This window comes from Ursus maritimus, unplaced genomic scaffold (assembly GCF_017311325.1).
Source record: "Ursus maritimus isolate PB19 unplaced genomic scaffold, ASM1731132v1 scaffold_8, whole genome shotgun sequence".
Taxonomy (NCBI): domain Eukaryota; kingdom Metazoa; phylum Chordata; class Mammalia; order Carnivora; family Ursidae; genus Ursus; species Ursus maritimus.
The window spans coordinates 6554089-6567385 of record NW_024426996.1 but is presented as its reverse complement, the minus strand read 5'-3'; the positions used below and the strand labels follow the sequence as shown (position 1 = coordinate 6567385).

Sequence of the window (13297 nt, the reverse complement as noted above, 5' to 3'; positions counted from 1 at the left end):
GCAGCCCAACCCGCTTTTCGGAGGAAAAAAACGAGGCCCAGAGATGTTAAATACCAACCCTCCCCAGCCCCAAATCCCACAGCTAGTAAGTGGCAGAGCTGAGATATGAACCCAGGGAGTCAGCCTCCAGAATCTATATACCTAACCAGTCTGCCACTTCTCTGTCATTTACAAAAGAAGCCATTGTAGGTGGTTCTTCAAAAGTTTAGCGAATTCCCAAAATAAACCCCTCACACTCCAGTCATTGCTCATTAAAAGGAATCCCTGCCGTGGTGTTCTGGAGAAAAGCAAAGAAAGTCTAAAGGGTAAAGCACTGATCCAGTCCCCTTTCATGCCTGTGAGCTCCCTCCGCACAGGACAGGGGAAGCCAAAACTCACTGCAAGGGGGACACGGGGGGCTCCGATGAGCTGCCGCAGAAAATCCTTGGCCTAAAAAGTGCCAAACCTCTAACAGCCTACATCTTCTAAAAGTCTAGACCACCTTAAAGAGCCCATCCTAAAATCTTGTTTCCATAAAGGGAAGAAAAGGTTGATACATGAAAAAATGTGGTGGCTAAGGGCAGAGGCTCTGGAGCCCAATTCAGTACAGACGAGAACACCCTCCCCTTGCTAACTTGGTGTTATGGGGTAAGTTAACCTTCCCATGCCTCAGTTTCCTTAATCTGTGAAGAAGTAGCAAAAGAGTACCTAATCATAGACCTGCTGGGGTTAAATGAGAGAAATCAAAGTGCACGGTGTCTGGCAGATGGTAAGAATTCAGCCAGGCTTGGCTTGAACCACTATCGGATTATCATTATTATTAAAATAGTATTTTCCGTTATGATTGCACAAGCGTACTGTTCATAAAATGGAAAGATTTATGGAGTTTTATGGCAGTTGCAAATGAAGGGACAGAAGAAAGCAAAGGAAGAGTTTTAATGAGAAAGTCAAAAGCCAGATCCCTCTGCCGAGTGCTGAGTTATAGAGAAGCGTCTGGGAGGTACCCCCCGTGAAAGCCCCAGAGTGTTAGCAAGCTAGGAAGTTTGTTTCCCACAACTTATGTGTAAGTACTAGACCTACGAGACTAAGAATGAGCTGGAGTTCTCCGCTTCACTCTTAGTATGTTCACTGACTTCTATGAGGACGTCGCACAGCCAGTGGAGCAGCAGTGCTGGGTGTGGGATTCGAGTCCAAGTGCGTCTGCATCTCCTGGGACCGCACATGAGCCTAGAGATCCCGTTGCAAGCCTCCCGGGGGCTCAGGCTCAGAGACGTTGGCGGGCAGGGGGATAACCCCTGGAGAGGCCTCTGCTTTTCCCAAGCATCCATGCAGTGAGACTTTGCACCAGTATTTTTATGCTGTGATCTAACGAAATCCTGATCAGATTTTATTTTTAGGTGTGATTTCAAATTTCCAAATTGGTGTTCTTTCCAAGTTTTCAAGGTAAAGGTATTTTCCTAGCAAGGCTGAGGTCTAATTTGTGGCACGGGGGTAACACTGTTCTTCCATTTTCCCTTACGAAGGCACTTTTGAGGTGGTGTTTATCAATTCAGTGTTAACATTTATTCTGAAAACGAACTGAAATAATGGACTTGGAAGTCCTTTTACAAAAAATAAAACAATGACAGTACAATTGTTTGAAGGAGAATTAAGAAAAAAAATTCTTTCAAATATTCTCGAGTATTTTTCAGAAATCCTAAATAACTCTTACACCATTGTAGAGAAACAAGTACTGATACAGAATTCATTTCAAAAAAGGAATATCTTATGTCTAAATAACTTTAGACTTCTTTCTTGGAGCTGTCTCCCACCCTTTGGTACAGCTCGGGAACCTTACCTGATATTTCGCCAGCAGTTTACTTTTCCAGAGGGAATGGGTGATGTCGTGAATCGACAGGCGCAGGTTGTGGGAGCTGCCTTTAAAATGGAGAGCCTTAGGTTCTTCTAGGAGCTGTCCTCCCATCTGTCTCTCAAGCTGCAATACTTCCTACAATGACATGCCCAAAGTCAAAAGCAAATCACCGACTCGGACTCGTATTACTTCCGCTGGCTGGCTCGCTCATCATAGGAGTACGTTTCCTCACCGCACCTCCCCCACACCGCAACTAACTCGTGCACACTCCCACTTCTGCAGCCTGGAGACCCTCCAACTGAAGCCCCTGCCAGTTGGTGCGTCACTCAATCCTCCTGACCATCAACTCTCTTTCAGCAACCTGCATCATATGTTGTGAGTCAGATTCGGTGCAGTCCGCATTTCCCGATGGACAAGTGGAATCAAATCCTGGAAAATGACAATCAGATCCCCAAATGGAAGAACTCCAAATGAAAGAAAATACCAGCAGAAATAGAAATAAACAGTTGAAGTAAGTAGATTTTCAATGAACTTTTAGAGAAAAGGGCAAATCACTAGAAAACAAACCCATGTCTTGGACTTGGCAAAACTAGCCAACAAGTAAAGATGTGGAAAGTATCTGGGGGCGACCCCCCCCCAGTTTTTTGTAGTTTCTTTACCTACAGAAATAATAAGGTTTTTGTTTAAAATTATCCATTGCACAATTCCCAGTTATCAAAAACTAAAATAAAATATACTCATTATCTGTCCTATTAGAGGAAAATACACTGATACAGATTAGGAAGGTCTGTCAGCACCAAATACTAAACTAAACAGTTACTCAGATTAAACTTGGAAACGAATAGCTCATTTCTCAAGAACCGTGGCTGATCCAAAAATTTGCTATGTAACTTTACTTATACTATGAAGATGTAACATGAAGACAAATTCTAAATATACTTTAATTCCTCAAACAAGCTAAGGGGAGTTAACGAAGCATTTCCAAGTACAGCTGCAATTATCCAAACAACAGCAAACCGTAAGTTATCAATGAACGAAATATGCTGTCTCCTTTGTTGTCAGAACCATCCCTGTGCACACTCAGCTCCCGCCGTGCTTTAAAAGTTTTAGCGACACACATATGTAGGCAATTTGTGATCTTTCTTTCTTTCTTTCTTTCTTTCTTTCTTTCTTTCTTTCTTTCAGGTTCAGGAAAATAATGGATTTTCTAAAAATATAAAAGGAAAACACAATCTTCTTTTTTGGTGACATTTCAGTTGGAAGCATGGGTTCAATAACACAGGAGCCCACTCGGGTCATTCCACACGCACGTACTGGGCACCTACCAGAGCACCGAACGCAGATGGATCACAGCGGAGAACCGTGAGTATGGGAACCAGATTGCGTCTTACCCAGAAATACAGCCACTTTGCATTTGTTGAATGAATTCTAACCCACGCACATGTAGCCCGGTAAGTGCAGAGCTTACACCAACATCATTGATTAGATGTAAACAGCTCATTTCTAGCTGCTTCTTAGTGGTTCCTAGCATCCATTATCTTTGAGTCAGGCCACTATTCGGAACGACGCAAGCTGTGAAAGGTCCTATACCGTGTAGGAAATATGACGATAATGTGGAATATGGTCTCAGACATGGATTCCTCTAATTAGCATTTAATGGAAGAGATGAGGCCATAGCGGATCGACGGGGAGAGGCACGGTCCAGCTGCTTCGGAGTATGAACACGGAGAGGACTCACCCTTGCTAGCTGAGGAGGGGTTATTACTTGTGACAGGAGTCTGAGCAGTCAGCCGACTCCCGGCCGGGCAGTCGGCTACCGGGACACATATGTTGTGTCCTGGCTCTCTGCGCCCCCAGCTCAGCAGGCTCAGAGGGGCCCCGAGAAGCCGTACAGATCTACCCAGCCCAGAGCTGCACATGTTCCTCGTGGAACACTTCGCACTCCGCTCCTCGACAAGAATCCGGCCATGTGGAAATGAAGAGGACGAAGACAAGTGAGGGTTAACTGCGGTTTCTTCTGCCGCAGCAACAAGGCATAATGAGCTTATGTTGATCATGTCTGGTGTCTAGTTAGCATAATAGAGAAAGCTGATGTTCCCAGTGAACCTGGCACCTGACAAATTCTAAAGCTAAAATGATGTTTGTTTATAAGCCATTAGAAGAAAAGAAACATAATTAGAAATCTTTGAGATTACAGTCATGCCAATCAATCAGTTCTAGCTTCTTTCCAGTACACCCTAATTACCTCATCAAGACGTCTAAAGAGCAATCGATAGTAATTATCTGATTACTATAGATCTTCATTATGTCCAAATTATCTCCCTGGGATGTCTAAAAGAAGATGCATTGTATTCTGGGAGGAAATTGTACCCAACAATGTATAATCCCCACCCCATTCCTACAATCAACATAGATTGCCAGAGGATATGGAGAACATTATCCGTTCTCTTGGCAGGGAGGACCATTGAAAAAAACCTCAACTGCCTATTGGCCATGACCTTGAAGTCAAGAAATCTAATACCACAGATGAACGCAAAGTCTGGGTTGGAGTCAGCCCAAGAATAAGCCCCAGTCCTTGGTTTCTTCGGCATTGACCTCAAAAGGCATGATTAAGAGTTCTCACTAGTGGGGAAAGGCGGCGTTGGCTTGAGCCTTTTTTGAAAGTACCAAGTAAAATGCATTTTATTTAATATTATTTTATTTTAAAGATTTAAAGATGTATTTATTTATTTTAGAGAAAGAAAGTGGGGGCGGGGAGGGGCAGCGGGAGAGAGAAGCCCAAGCACACTCCCCGCTGAGCATGGAGCCAGACGAGGGGCTCAATCTCATAACCCCAAGATCATGACTTGAGCCAAAATCAAGAGTCGGACGCTTAACTGACTGAGCCATCCAGGCGCCACAGTAAGATGTCATTTTAAAGATAATGAAGCTAGAGAACACATCTCCATATTCTTAAGCTCTCTGTTTTTCCACCAACCAGGAATGACAGAAAGCGGCTGCACAGAGCTGGGAGGAACCTAGCTTTTTTATCCCCTTTGATTAGATATGAACCCTGGTGAGAGAGAAACTGCCCGTCGGGCTGCACCCGTGCTTACGGCAGAGGTCCCTCTCCAAACATATCTGACTGCATACGCCTACCAGTCCAACACCTGAGCAGGCCTTTGATGCTTCTTTATAAATGGCATACCTAGATCATCACATCAGTAAGTTACTATATTACATTACACAATACACATAAGGTTAAAAGATGAATACTACAGAAGTAGTATTATCTTTTTTGCCCCCAAAGTTCATTGGACCTGGGGTGTGTGAGGGCCATTTTGGAGACCACTGGCTTAGGCAAATGTCCTTTTCCTGCTACCGCTGGGAGAAATCAGCCCCGGAATAAATGATTCAGTAAGAAGCATCCTTACCAAACTTAAATTTAATGTTCTTCCTGAGAAGTACCACTGATACCATACTCAGGATGTTCCACTTTAAGGACACATAACGAAATAAAGGAGAAGACAATAACCAAAGCACAAATTAAAAATATTAAAGTGAATTAAAGATACCGTAAGCGATAAATAAGACACCTCCTTCGAAACTACAGTCATCTAAAACTCCGTGAGTCAGAGACGACTTGACACGGCAAACCCACATCCAGATTTGAGCTTCACGTGCTCTCTTACACACCAACTTTTTTGACAAGGACAGGACACGACAGCAAATGTTATCTTCTCTTCCTTATGATCTCCTTAATAACATTTCCTTTTCTGTAGCTTCCATTATGGTAAGAATACAGTGTATAATATGTACAGCATACAACACGTGTTAATCGGCTATTTATGTCATTGGTAAGGCTTCTAGTCAACAATAGGCTACTAGTAGTTAAGTTTTTGGGAAGTGAAAAGTTATATGCAGATTTTCAATTGCATGGGGGATTGGTGCCCATAATTGGAACCCTACTGTTCAAGGGTCACCTATATAAATTTTACATCAGAAGAGAGAAGCAAGCCCCCTTGATACACTAGTCAGCCTTGTGTTCCACACTGTTATGTTTTTAACTGTCGTAATGTCAGTTACGTTATAGCAGATCCCACTTAAAAATATGCTGTAACTTATATTTCAAAAGGCTTGATTTTCTGAGTTCCTTCTGCATGAAATCATTTTATTTTACATATGATACACAGAAGGAAGAGCACATAAAAATAACAAATGTATGAATCAATAAGATATAGCTTTACAGTTAAATGCTTTCCTCTCCTTAATCTTCCTGAGAGCATTCATTCAACCTCAGTAAAACACACATGGCCTGCCAGGAACCGTGTCAGGCTCTGGGGCACACGGACGGGTCCCGACCCTGCCTCATACCACTCACGGCGGGGAGATCACCGTGTAAACACATGACCCCAGCACTGTGCGCTCAGCTCTAAGACAGCTTCCAGACAGCTGCTCTGGGGTCACACAGTTAGGGTACTTCACGCACCTTAAGAGAGAATAAGAACAAAACATATTTAAGGTCAAAGATTTAGTTAGACTTCAGAAAAATAGAGTGACCTTGGAAAGAAATGCCATCATAGGAATTAGGGTCAGCTAGGCTCTTTGTTCTCAGAAATATAAATGTCACCTTCCTTTGCAAAGGCTGTCCTCTTGCTCGGGGGGCCCCCCCCCCCCCCCCGATTCTGGGTGACTCCACCTGTTGCTTTGACGAGCTTGCTCTGTTTCTCCAAGAAGGGGTCACTTCCTGACTTCCTTCGACATGTCCGTCTTCACCCCTGCAACTTAACCTTGGAAAGACTCTCTCAGGGGTCACTTATTAGCAGAGGTGGGAACCCATGCAGGCCCCCCGTGGTAACGTCACCAGGAACAGGCCCCTGTGTGAGGATGCGAGCAATCCTGGAGGATGCTGTGTCCCCGGCTCAGCGGCTGCCCGGCGCAGGCTCTTTGGTGGCCCTGAGTGAGGGCTGTATTGATTCAGGGGCCCTGAGAGGGATCGCTCGGAAGGCAGGGACAAGAGATTCCGCAGTAGAAACAAGCGGCTCTCACAATAACCAATTAAACCAGGACATTATCCATGCCAAGCCATTAGCCTGGGCCACTTAAGAGCCACAGTAAATCTTGGCTGTTTTAAAGGCCTGTGCGTACGTACAAAGGGAGCACCTTGGGCCTGTACCCAGAGCTCTCCCAGGCTCTTAGCCCGGAGGGTCAGCTCTCACGAAGGCGTCACGGGGCAAGGCGAGTGGGAGGAGCCTTACAGCTTCCACACTCCGGTTTTCCTAACCCCAGAATTTTTCATGCTGCATTATTGCTGGGGTTAGACCGCATCTGCCTCCAGGCCACTTTGGTGTCAGTCTCACAGCTCGAGCTCGGGAGAGCCCCCAGGCAACAGAGCTGCAGCTCAGCTCGCTCAGCACGGAGATGCTCCTCGGAGCTCAGGTTTCAGAAGGCGAGAAGTCTCTGCCCCAGGGAGCTTTGCGCCAGGGCCTGTGTGAGCTGCTGGGGCCCTGGCTCTGTTCTCTGGGCTCCCCTCCTCCTGCTCAAGAACCTGCTTCCTCTCTTCCCAAGGCCCCAAACCACACGGCCTCCTTGGTTGCAAGCACCTGTTTTAGCTTCCAGTTCCTCAAGAAGTGATCATCTTATTTGTGGGTTACAAGCCTTTAGCCCCCCACGCCTCCTCGTTTTCCTCACTGCCTTCCCAGCAATTCTTTCCTTTCCTTATTAGAAATCTCATCAGCTAGAGAGACATAGGAGGAAACAAATGATTAAACTTGAATCTCATATAATGCATTCAAGTATCTTCTGGAACAGAAGGCTGGAAGGAGGTTAAATCAAGGCTTTGTTTCATGTTGTCTGGCTTTGTTCTCTGCATTGCGTGGATGGGATTTGTCTGTGCACTCTTTGTTCCTGATGGAAACAGAAAGCCCTGATTCGGCTGTATTCAGTGCTGCCAAGGAGCCTGGGGCCAGCCCTGGGAACCTCAGCTTTGCGATCCAGAGGTTTTCAGCCCCGCGACAGCCGGGCAGAGTGGCACCCGCGCTCCCCGCTCTGGCCCCGGCGCCCGACCAGGCCCTGGAGACTGACTGGCGCAGTTTGTGCCCCGGGCCCCACCTTCATCACCCTTATGCCACATGGGCCAGGGGTCTCAGGCCCCAAACCAGGTAACATTCAGCCTGCCACACATGCCTCAAAAGACCAACCCTCAAGCATCGTGCTGGCTTGGTTTAAAAGAAATCACATCTCCATTCAGACTTTATGGAACCCGCCTTGCTCCTGTCCATTCTTTAATTCCATGCTGAGACCTGCCCTTGTCATTGGGGAGGAGAAATTTCTCCTTTTGCTACTGAGGCTCTCTGTCGCTCTCACAGCTGTGGGCCTGCATGCTTCCCAAACAGAGGCCACAGAGAGTGGCTGTCCTTCTCTGCTGGTCCCTGCCAGCTCTTCAGCAAAGCTGCTCTCCGTTCTCGCAGGCTGACTCCCCCTCTCTGGCCGCAGGGCCCCGCGGGGCACATCCCCCTGTCAGGCCGCCTTGCCCACCTGCTCGGGTCACCACCGTGGGCTCTGCTCCCTAGTCTTCCTGCGCTCACACCGGGGTGCAGTGCTCTCCCCCCAAGTGCGTCTGCCACATTTCATCCCTCATGATAACAAGGCTGGACTCTGGTGACCGTGGGCAAACATTCCCCGTCAAGTCACTTCATTTCCAGGGCTCTGCCTGCTGCTCCCGCAGCTGCTGCCGCCACGGATGCTCGGTCCGGGCTGCCACGTCTGGCCGGCCCAGTCAGCGCGCTTTGTGACATGTTTAAAGCAAAACGCCAAAGGGTGGCACTCGAGGAAGTGGTGGAGCCCCTTGTCCACCTCTGGACATACTCCTAAGGAAAAGATGACCTCTCACATCTATGGAATTAGGAATGGACTTTTGAGGTAGTTCTAGAACCTCCGAAGTAATCTTGTATTTCTTTTCACCACTGAATATGCCATTTTAAAATTTCTATGTTAGTTTCTATTTTTGCCATAAGAAATTACCATGGGCTCCATGGCTTTAAATAACTCAAATTTATCACCTTACAGTTGTGTAGATCAAAAGTCTGACCCTGATCCCACTGAACTAAAATCAAGGTGCTGTTAGGGCTGCCTTCCTTTTCGGAGGCTTTAAGGGAAATTTTGCTTTTCTGTCTTTTCCACCTTCCAGAGGTTGACCACGTTTTTGGGCTCAGGGTCCCCTTCCTCCATCTTCAAAGTCAGCAATGGCACATCTCTCTGGTCTCTCCTCCACAGTCATGTCTCCCTTGGACTATAGCTGAGAGAAGTTTTCCACTTTCAAGCACCATGTAATTAGATTAGATCCACCCAGAAAATCCAGGATAATCTCTTCATTGCAAGGCCCATACCCTTAATCATATTTGCAAAGTCCCTTTTGCCATATAAGGTAACATATTTATAGGTTCTGAACATTATGTACAGATATCTTTGGGGGCCTCTATACTGCCTACCACAACTTTTATTTTTTCCTCTCTTTTCTTTCTCTCTCTCAGAAAAGAAACTCAACATGGCAGGTCATTTCCAAAATATATGATAGGGCCAGGACCAAATCTCATGAGAAGGTAATAAAGATTCAGTAAATTTAGATTCACCGAAAAGATCCCTGTCCGTAAATGGCTGACCAACTAGCCTGCCTACAAACCTGAAACTCACCTCACAATTAGATCACAATTAGATTTAATATCTTCATTGAGCTATTATCTTCAAAATGCCATTCTATCTAAATGCCCATGTAGGGATAACGAACATCAACAAGTACCTGCTTTGTGCTAGGAAATTTAATAACTTTAACCTCTTTGCATTGTCTAAGGACGTTAGTAGACCAAATGACTGTTAGGCAGAGGTCAAGTTCAATGAGCAAAGCCAACAGACCTGAGGAGGGGCAGAACCAACCCAGTTAGCCAGCCTAACTCCAGTTTCCCTACCACACCACACTTCCTTCCATATGATAAGAAAAACACATTGCGACCTTTAACACATTGTTTGGTGTTATCTAATACTTGTGTTACACGTACAAATATATTAACTTAATTGCAGAGACCAGCATCCTGAAAGTATAAAACACGGGTCAAGCTAGTTTTGAGGTTGTTTGAGGGAACTGAAAGAAAAGATAAGGCTAATGGGGCCAATTCAAGAGAGGGCCAGCCTTCATAAGCCCGGAAGAGGCAGGCTGGAGGTGTTCTGGGTTCTGTGGGGTCACAGCTGCCCTGGAGGGGGTGTCGGAAGGACAGTGGAAGGCATCAGCAGCAGGATGAAAACAAAAGCTTCGCCAGGCTCCCTACACCTGTCTGCAGCTGCGGCCCAAGAGACAGAGTTTCACACAACTCTCCAGGAGACCTCCCACTTCCTCTCATTTTCAGCATTTCTTTCATTTTCTCTTATTTTCCACATAATATGATCTTTCACGGAATTTCTATACTCTAGACCACAGCCTGAATTAGGGTATGTGAAAGCCGAAGAAATCCAAAGAAGACTCTCCTCCATGCCAAGTGACTACACGAAGAGAACCAGCTTATGGTAATTCACATGTCCAGTTCCTATCATATACACGTTTGTCAGAAATTCAATAAACATCACATGTTGCCCATAATGTGTGAGGGTTTACTATAAACCTCTTTATTACAAAAGGAAAATCTCAGAAACTGTACCCTCAGGACAGTGGGACAGACATGCCTTTTTTCCACGTAGATGTATGTTTCTCCCGGAGGGTTTTCAAACTTACCCAAATATAATCTTGTTCTCTATCAGTTTCTGGTCTTTTTATATTAGGATTCAAGTCTTTGCAAATAATGAGAGGAGAATGCCAATATTATTACTTTAATCACTTGAAGAGGGGGGAAACAAAAACTATGAATTTTAAAAAGATTTTATTTATTTATTTGAGAGAGTGAGCAGGGGAGGAGTAGAGAGAGAGGGAGAAGCCGACTCCCCGCCGAGCAGGGAGCCCGATGCGGGGCTCAGTCCCTGGACTCCGGGATCATGACCTGAGCCAAGGGCAGATCCTTAACCGACTGAGCCACCCAGGTGCCACCAAAACTGTGATCTTTGACCCAACTCCATCTGTACAATAGATGGGGCCTCTCTGTGTGAACCCAGAATGGCCTCTAAACTGTTTTTACAACTCTTAGCATCTTTATCTCTCTGCGTGAACTCACCCTCACACTGCTCCCACCGGTCTTTTGAGCACTTGCGCGGGAGAAAAGCGCACCCGAAAGGTGGATGAAGGAGCCTGTCTCCCAGCAGCCTTGACTTTTATTCTGGCGCTCAACTCCAGCATCCTAATTCTCAGCAATGCTTCCAAACCATTAAAGACAGCTTTTAAGTTTCAGGTGACCATTTTTGCCTGCAGGCTTCACAAAACTCAGGGAAAGGGTCGCCAGGGCTGCCGAATTCAAAGAGCTGGGGGGGGGGGTTGGAGATGAAAGGATGCAGCAGGGTTGCTTGAAACTGACTGATGTGGTGGTCTCCTCTTTTTTTTTTTTTTTTCTGCCCATCCACATGGACAGTATAAGCCCATATGATAAAAAGTGGGAATTAATATTCTTGATATGTTCACTTCCAGACATTGGGCCACAGGTTTTTCTAGTAGCTTCCCGGACTGTGTAGTTCTGAACCTCTGAGAACGAGTGCTCTGCTGGGCTCCCCCTCTGCTCCAGTCCAGCGTTCTGGGAGGGTTTCTGCAATTCTGAAGGAATCCCCAGTACACAGTGGTAACTAGAAGAAAAGATCAGGTCTGGGGAGACCCACTTTTGGGCGCCATTTGCTGCGTTGGAGATGGCGGGGGTAGAGGAGCCGGATTAGAGCACAAACAAGGAAGCAGAGCTCCTTTTCATCAGAGCCCAAACTGCGTAAGGAGAGGTTGAAATCAAAGGTTTGAAGAGTAAAGGACAGGAGCTAAGGGAGGGTCCCTTGAGTGGCTCAGGAGTCAGGTCACTATGCAGCGTGAAGGGGCTGCCGGTTGATCGGGGAGGTGGGGAGCGCGGGAGAGACCCGGGAGAAGCGCCCTGTGAGATCTGAGGAGTTGAGAAGGGACGGTGGAAGGAGTACGGAGAAGAAGGGGAGGCAGAGGTTAGGGCAGTTACCTTGAGAGTAGAAGAGACTCAAGCAGACATGTACGATTGTCAGAGCTACCGAACAACCTGGAAGCAGACCTGGAGGGCCTGTTCAGGGACGGTCCTTTTTAGCTGAGAAACACCTGCAGCAGCTCCAGCTGGCAAGAGATTTAGAGTGGAAGTGAGTTCCCTGGAGATTTGGAGAGGAGCAGAGGAGGGTTTGTGGACCAGGACATCAGAGAAGACGGAGGGAGGTCTTCCTTAAGAACCAAGGGTGGCCTGCGTGCCTTTTGTGCGTGAGAGACGGAAAGTCAGATGTTGTGGTTGGAAATGGGGAGCTTCACAGGTGGGGATCCTGGCAGGTGGAGATGCTAATGAGGGTGAAATTCAGAGCACGTCTACACTGGCGGATAGATAATGTGGGAGGACATGAAGGTCACCAGAATAACTTGGGACACAGAACTGTGATTTGTGGTGACTTTGACTCTGAGAGGATGATAGGAATAAAATGAGTGGAAAGAAAGCCCCTGAGGCAGGTACTGCTAGGCTGCGGGAAGGTGTGGGGGATTCGGGGCTAAGGAACTGAAATAGATGACGAATGACAGAGGAACAGAATAAGAGCAGTAGAAAAAGCCAGGCCTCCCGGTAGAACAATGCTCAAGAAGTGGTCCTGAGAAGTACTGGAACTCTTCTCTAGGCCTTGCTGTTAGTTCGAGGGGGTGGTCTTCACTTCAGGGACTGGGAGGGAGGCCGTGTCACTTGGAAGACCCAGCTGCAGTTAATGTGAGCAGGTGAAGGGATGGTGGAGAGAATGGCTCAAGGATGTAGGAAAGTTTGTCTATAGTAGGATTGAAGTTCCAGAAAGATCTGTGCAAGTGTGTAGGAGAACAGTTCTTAATCCTAGCTGCACAACAGAATAACCCAGGGAGTGCTCAAAGAAAAACCCCAGTACTCACACCAATTAGATCAGAACCTTTGGGCTGGCACCCCAGAGCAAGTCTTGTTTTTTTTTTTTTTTTTTTTTTTTTTTTCCCAGAGCAAGTCTTTTTTCAAGCTTCCCCAACTGAGCCCTCTGTGCATGGGCTGGAGAACCACTGACTCAGGAAGGGTGTGATGGGGGGCAGCGTGTGGGCCTGCGGGAGGAAGAGGTGTTTGGAAAGGGAGTATTTATGGGCAATGCTGGCTAGAGAGAGAGATGGCAGACACTGGTGCGGAGCATTGGCAGGCAGGGTGCCAAGAAGGCAGCGTTCAGGTAAGAAAGGGTCTTTCTGAAAATCAGCCCCAAGTTTGCAATTCAAGCATGGGTGTTAGGCAGCGCTGCTGGGACTGAACTAATTGTCTCTCAGTATGTTGGATAGACCATTTACCTCTAACTAGGATTTTGGTATTTTTACAT

General features: G+C 46.6%; 1 protein-coding gene across 1 annotated transcript in view; it reads right to left on the bottom strand.

Annotated features, from left to right (window-relative positions):
- Positions 1-13297, bottom strand: part of UNC5C (unc-5 netrin receptor C) — a 335202-nt gene that overhangs the window by 9906 nt on the left and 311999 nt on the right. The window contains exon 14 of the mRNA XM_008707176.2: positions 1817-1966. Within this exon, the coding sequence (XP_008705398.1) occupies positions 1817-1966 (150 nt within the window). The remainder of the gene's footprint in view (positions 1-1816; positions 1967-13297) is intronic.